At 45.2% G+C, this 6,814-nt stretch overlaps 1 protein-coding gene across 1 annotated transcript; it reads left to right on the top strand.

The window, feature by feature from the left end:
* Positions 1 to 2,456: 2,456 nt before the first annotated feature.
* On the top strand, positions 2,457 to 6,356 carry OSTC (oligosaccharyltransferase complex non-catalytic subunit). The gene is made up of 4 exons (XM_071555980.1): positions 2,457 to 2,732; positions 2,944 to 3,037; positions 4,215 to 4,412; positions 5,719 to 6,356. Exons 1-4 carry the CDS (start codon positions 2,594 to 2,596, stop codon positions 5,735 to 5,737), a joined length of 450 nt encoding a protein of 149 aa, XP_071412081.1. The 5' UTR covers positions 2,457 to 2,593; the 3' UTR covers positions 5,738 to 6,356.
* The last annotated feature ends 458 nt before the right edge of the window (positions 6,357 to 6,814 follow it).

Raw genomic sequence — 6,814 nt, forward strand, 5'->3', positions numbered from 1 at the left:
GTCAGAAGAAGAGGAGAGCTAGTATAGTCAAGGTGGATTTTTTTTCAATTCTGTGTGGTATATTTATGGTTACTCAAGTCTGAGGGTGGGGGGAATAGTGTGACTTCTGAAAGCCATTGGTGTATCCGCCAGTTGCATGCTGCTACATCTGGATATCCTGGACAAAAACTGCAGCTGCTTATCCTGTTCTTTAGGTGCTTCCTGGGCTAGCAGAGGTTTTGATAGCAGAGCTTCAGAGCACAGGTAAGGCAGACTTAACTGGCTTCCAGATTATGTTTCATAGGAGCAATGCAGGTCTCTGGTATTGAAACTTCTTTGGTTCATCACTAAGGATGTAATGGTAATGTAAAAAGTGAAAACTGCTTTACTGGTTTGTAGGCAAGTCTAAATGTGCCTCTAATGCTATCCAGGAGTGCTTTAACTCCCTCAGGATAATTCTTGTGTTACCTGTGGGCACAGTAGTATTCTTCACCCCCAGCTCCAAATTTTGAACTGCTTTTAGTATCTGACAAGAATCTATTTTCATCTTATTTTTAACAATAACTTAAAAAAATAGTGAGCTCCATGATGAGAAATAGGAAAGGAGAAGCAAAAGTTACTGAAGGCACAGACTTACTGGGAGAGTGAACATGCCATTCAGAGAGGTTTCTAAGATCACTTGTGGAGTGCTCAAGACTGGTGCTCCACGAGATGTGTGTGGGGTCCTCCTGAAGCATGGTATCACACTGTGCCTAGCTCTGCATCTGTCCAGGCTGTACGGTCAGCCAAGAAACAGGACAAGACTGAGTTGGTGAGAAGCCCTGCCCTTTGGGTGTCAGTGAGCTGGTGCTTTGGGTGAGGTGCCTGCCAACTCACAGCCGCCTCCTGGGTGTGACAACAGGACGTGGCTGTGATCCAGGGAATCTGACCTAACACTATGCATGGTGGAAGGAGCCGTACCTCCCCAAAAATATCTTTACAGCGTCCCAAGTTGTTAAAATTACCAGTGTTCTCAAAACAGATGTAGCTTGAAGTATGATGCATTTTTCCTCAGCTCTTGTTACGCTAAAACTTGTTGCAAAGGCTGTAGCTAATTAAAGGAGTTTTTCAGACTGACAGTACCGTGACATTTTTGGGTACTGTTACTATAGTCAGTTTATAAGGTTAAAATTTTATTAGTTGTCTTCCTGTGCTAATACAAACTCTACTACTTTGGCATGCTGGAAAAATGGTTTTAAAGCAGAAGCAGCAAGTAGGGCAGGCATGTCTAATCTGCCCCCAAAATGCCCTTGTTCTCTAAAACCTTGTGGGATTAGAGTTTTCCTTCAGACTTTTGGAAAGGAGGCAAGAGGGAGGGAGAATACTTTTGGAATAATGAGCATAAATGTCATAAATACCTGTAAACAGATAGAGAGAGGGAGATTTTTCCGAACAGGAAGGCCAACACTGAAAATAGCTAATTATGTGATTGCATGAAAAGCAACAGTTCTGAATTAGAAGTGGTATTGCCACTGTAGGCAGAAATAATAGCAGTCATTAGGCAAAATGTCACTGAAGTGGTAAGAAGGCTCTGAATTTTTTTAAAGCAGTTTGAGCAGATCTGCAGTGTGGGTATAGGAGCAGTCCTCTGGGGCACAGCTGTGCAGTGGAAGGCTGGATGCTTGGTGAGGTGAGTTCAGCTGGAGCTTGTGGTCTTGAAAATGTGCTCATGTAACTTGGAGTGAAGGGCTCTCCCCTGCCCATTTCGTGAAGCAAGAGAAACTGGACAAGTTTCTACTCAAGATTGGGAGTTTCTTTTCCGTATGTGCTGCCTGGTGTGGCTGGCCTGGGCTGGTGAGGTGTTTGCATCGTGTGAGGTGGTCTGTAACACACGGGTGACCTGCGTGCTCCAGCACCCACTGCTGGAATGTTCCTTTTCCCCCTGGCCTCGCTGTGCACCGTTGTGGGTCGCCTCTGGCTGCGGGTCACGATGGACACCGCATCCCACGGTGCGGGCCGGGGGCGTCCCAGCCCAGCTCGCTTGCAAACAGCGACTGGGGTTAGCCCTATAGATCTTTATTCTTTTCCCGGGCCTGTATCTCACCAGCCTGGCTGTGCACTCGCACCCGTCCGTGGCTTTCCTTCCTTCCTTCCCGCTGCCAACCCTGCGGCAGCGCCGGCCCCGCGCTCCGTGCGCGCCCCCGGGCCCGAGCGCTCCCGCGTGTGCCCGCGCGCCCGGTCACGCCCCCAGCCACGCCCCCGCCCACGCGCCCGGCCCCCGCTGGTACTCAGTGCCGACACGTCAGGTCGGTTGGGTTCTGGCAGGTGAGCAAGAAACACGGATCCTCCGGCGGCGGACGGGCGGCGTTTTCGATATTTTTACGCAGCAAAAAATTTTAGGTTTTTTTTATGCTTGTCATTTCCACCAGGGCATAAATTTCGAGTTCTTAGCTTAGTTTGTCTTTTTTAAAATTCGGAAATTTTCCCCTGTCAGGACGCGGCAGCCCACTTCCGTTTCCGCCTTCGTGTCCGGCCGCGGAGGGTCCGGCGGAGGCAGCGGCGGTACAGGCAGGGAGGGGAGGAAGGAACGAGGGAGCAGCGGTGCCGCGGCTGCCCCGGGGAGCGCAGCGCCGTCATGGAGACGCTGTACCGCCTGCCCTTTGCCGTGCTCGAGTGCCCCAACATCAAGCTGAAGCGGCCGAGCTGGGTGCACATGCCCTCGGCCATGACTGTGTACGCGCTGGTGGTCGTGTCCTACTTCCTCATCACCGGAGGTGAGGCCGGGGCCGGCGGGCCGGGCGGGAGGCCTCGCTCACGGAGCAGCTGCTCCTCGGCCCTTGCCCCGCGTGGCGGAGCCGCCGCTGCCCCTTGTCTGGGCCCGGACCGCTCGGGCAGGGCGACCCGCGGCTGACCCCGGGGACCCTGCGGGGTCAGGGCATTCTCGCCGCTGCGAGGCAAAGATGGTGCTTGCTTTTCTCCCCGCAGGAATTATTTATGACGTGATTGTGGAGCCTCCCAGCGTGGGGTCGATGACAGACGAACACGGACATCAGAGGCCGGTGGCCTTCCTGGCGTACAGGTGGGAGCAGCGCCCTGTCCTGCAGGCGGCGAGCCGCAGATGCCTGAGCACAGGGAAATAAAGCCCGGCTTACAGAGCTGTGCTTCTACTTTTTCTTTTTTTTTTTTTTTGGCTCTGCGGAAGGCGCGAACTGTTCTACACCAGTTCTTGGTTTGCAAATACTTAAAAAAAACCCAAAGCGCACCAGAAAACAATTGCAATTGAAAAGCTTACTCCTAAAACTGTTAAAATTGAAAATTCTGGTAAAAATAATATTTTGAGCTGGCAACACTTCTCGTCTTGCTGTTGGAGTTGAGTTTGACAGATGAATCCAGATACTGCAGGGAGATGCTTGCAGTGTAGCACGAGGCAGTGTAAATGACATGACAAAAGATCAACTTGTTTGTTTTCAGGATTTGAGATGTTAATGATAATCTTTATTTCTGTATTAGCATGCACAGGAGTTTCATCGATGCCAGTTCTATGAGGTTACCAGTATTGCTAATTATGAGGATAGGAAAATGGTTCAGTGACTGTGGGAAGCAGGAAATTTGTGCTCCAGGTGCAGTGTTCTTTCTGCACCTTGTCATCCCCTCTCTCCATCTGAGCTTTGTAAGAAGGAGTTCTGGCTGTCTGGACTGGCAGAGAGCTGGGGCACCCTCAGGCTGGGTCCCCTCAACTGATAAGTGCAGACTCAGCGAGCAGGGAGCAAAACTTCCTGCAGGCAGGAATCGCTGTGTGCTGGAGCCAGCTGACATTATGCTTTGAGTGGGATTTGTCCTGAGATAAGGATTCAGACACTGCTGCCTAAGCATCGGGTTGGAAATAGGAAGGTTGTGGTTCCCTGCCTTGAGCCATCTGTGTAACCAGGGACGTCCTTGGACTAGATATTTCTGAAATGAGTCTATGTGGTAGTCATTAGTCTACACTGATGTATGTAAATCCATTCGTGTGCTTGACTGGTCACTTTGTAGACCGTCAGTCCTGAAGATAAATTGCATATTAAACTTCTGATGTAATTGCATTACGTCAGTTTCCTACTTACTTTTAGTTAGAAAGTCAGCCATCAAAATTAATTAACCTGTGTGTTTGTGCAGCAAAAGCAGGTTGAGTAGATGGGGTTTGAAATGTAAATAATTTCTTTAATCTTTTTCTAACTTCTCTTCATCCCTTCACCCTTTATTTTTTTATCCTTTAGAGTAAATGGACAGTATATTATGGAAGGCCTTGCATCCAGCTTCCTCTTCACAATGGGTGGCCTGGGATTCATAATTCTGGACCGATCAAATGCACCAAATATCCCCAAGTTGAATAGGTTTCTTCTGCTCTTTATTGGATTTGTCAGCGTGCTTTTGAGCTTCTTCATGGCCAGAGTTTTCATGAGGATGAAATTACCGTAAGTGGCCTAATAATCTTTCAGCTCTTCTCTTTGTGACTCATGTGGGCCATGTTAATTTTAAGAGTAACAGAAAATACCGTGATCTGTGGCTTGACTGTAAGTTGCTTTTTTCAGCACTTTTTTTGGAACAATCTACCTTGAATGAGGTGGGATGTTTTGGGACCCAGCTACTGTAAGACTGTGCTGTGGTTGAAAAAGGGTGACAGTTCCTAGTGGGTCAAAAAATATGATTTGTGAATCCAACTTGCTCACTGTACATTAAAACTCATTGTATGTACTGGTCAAGTAAAAGTAGTTACAAAGTAGAGCTGTGATGAAGAAGATGTCAAAGAAAGGCAATTGAGTTCCTTATAGGGAAAGTGTACATGAGAGATCATAACTAGAATAACTGGTGGCAGCAGTAATGAGCACTCAGAAACATCCAAAGCAGTCCTAAAATAAAGATGATAATCTCTGGGGTTTTATTGTTGTTGGAAAACTTAATATAACATTGAAGAATGCAATGTATGTTGCATCTATATTCACACATCAAAAAGTTGGAAAGATCTGGAGCTTTCAGGCTATGCAAAATCCAAATAACCAAATGCAGGTTTTTACCAATTCCCCCCCGACTTTATTTTTCAGTCCATCTACTGAGTTAAGAATAGCTGAAACCTGATGTTTGGAGGTACTGGTAGCTCATTTTTGGAGTAGCTGCATGAATTGTTGACTGAATAGTGACAGGCATTCTTCCTTTCTCATATTTTTTTTCCCTCTGCAGCATAGTTAAAAATATTCTTTCATAACACAGAACTGACAGGTTCCCTGGCAGAAGATTGCTGCATGGGGACCTGCTCTGTATTCTCTTACTTCATTGATGCTACATACTGGTTTGTTGTATTGAGTACACGTGTCTTAACAGTTTCCTTTCTGAAATTCATTGAAGAAATGGAACTTCAGAGAAATGGAAGAGAAAAAGAGAACAGATTTGTGTTGAATGCCAGAAAAGGTCAGGTTTTACAGAATGTCTTTACACTGGTAGTTTGTGTAAAGGGTACAAACAAAGAACCTTTCATGGAGTGCAGTGTGGGCTTCAGAAATTCCATACAATTACCAATGTTGGATTGAAAATAGCCTAATCCATTTTCAGTGTTCATTGAAGAAAATCAGCTGAGGAAGGAGTGTATAGTGTATATGGCCAAATAGCCTTTTGATCAGCAGCATTTTTTGCAGTCTAAAGTTCTGTTTTGAGATTGTGCATCTCTTGATTTTTGAGGAGTGCTGACTGCATTTGCTGACTTCTGACTTAAATTTTTTTCTGTAGGGGCTACTTGATGGGTTAGTACCTCATGTGGTGTATGAAAGCTCAAGCTGAATTTCCTCCTGAAGTGTTTAAGAAGAAACAGTAAGAAACAAGTTCCACAGTCACCATCAACAACAGCAAAGAGACCTGCCCACGAAACAACTGGGGAGAGCGTGCTTCCTCTGCAAACAAAGTCTAACACTACCAGTGGCTGATTTGCAGTTTTCCAGCAATGTTTTGTCATTTCTAATGTAGAGCTTTCGAAAAAGGGAAAGTTACTTAGCTGAGTATTTCTTTCATATCCCAACATGAAGTAGAGAACCTCCCTTTAGCTCTACCTAAAACAAGTATTAGCTGTTGACTTGAGAGTTCTTTGTCTCCTCTTCCCTCTGTGGGACAATTATATGTGTGAATCAGAGAAGAAACACCTGAAACATTTATTTCCAAGTTATAATCAGAAAATTAGTAACTTTGGATGCTTTGCGGCCAAAATATCATGTGTCTGAAATTATTTCAAAGGCACCTTTTGCCTTGATATTAATGGCTCTGTGTGAGCAAATCCAGACATGCACTGGAAAAGGCAAACTGTATGAATGTGCATTTTTTTTAAGAAAAAGTGTACAAAAGGAGCCAAATAAACCTTATTTTCTAAAAAATTATTTTAATTCTATGCCATTTGTGAAGCTTTTTCTTGTGTGCATGGACTGTTCTACATCCAGACTGGAGGTGCCATACCATGACCACATAATTTCAGCTCTACTTTTCACTGTTGGATAATGATTTTTTATTTTCTCTTTTATACTGGGGACAAGAAACTTCATGACAAGAACTGGGGAGAAGAACTTGTACTGTATGCAAACAACATACTTTTATCAGTAGCCAAGAAAACGTAGTTCTGAAGATGCTGCTTTTTGGTGTGAGGCAAGGTTCTAACTAATTTGTCTTGCTTTTAAAAGATTGGACATTACTGATATGTTTCAAGTAATGTATTGCATTTTGGGGGGAGGAAAAATCCTTCAGAATCTCCATAAATGTCTTTTTTTGCAAGCCCTATGTGTTTGATGCACTATTTTAATCAGTATAAGAATTTTCAGTGAGAAAAGGTGGTTATTCCTGT

This window comes from Pithys albifrons, chromosome 5, assembly GCF_047495875.1.
Source record: "Pithys albifrons albifrons isolate INPA30051 chromosome 5, PitAlb_v1, whole genome shotgun sequence".
NCBI classification, from domain to species: Eukaryota; Metazoa; Chordata; class Aves; order Passeriformes; family Thamnophilidae; genus Pithys; species Pithys albifrons.

Excerpts from the sequence above, each read along its gene's own strand:
- OSTC (XM_071555980.1), top strand. The coding sequence starts at position 2,594 with ATGGAGACGCTGTACCGCCTGCCCTTTGCCGTGCTCGAGTGCCCCAAC. Across the intron at positions 2,733-2,943 it reads CTACTTCCTCATCACCGGAG|GAATTATTTATGACGTGATT; the intron begins GTGAGGCCGGGG and ends TTCTCCCCGCAG. Across the intron at positions 3,038-4,214 it reads GTGGCCTTCCTGGCGTACAG|AGTAAATGGACAGTATATTA; the intron begins GTGGGAGCAGCG and ends TTTATCCTTTAG.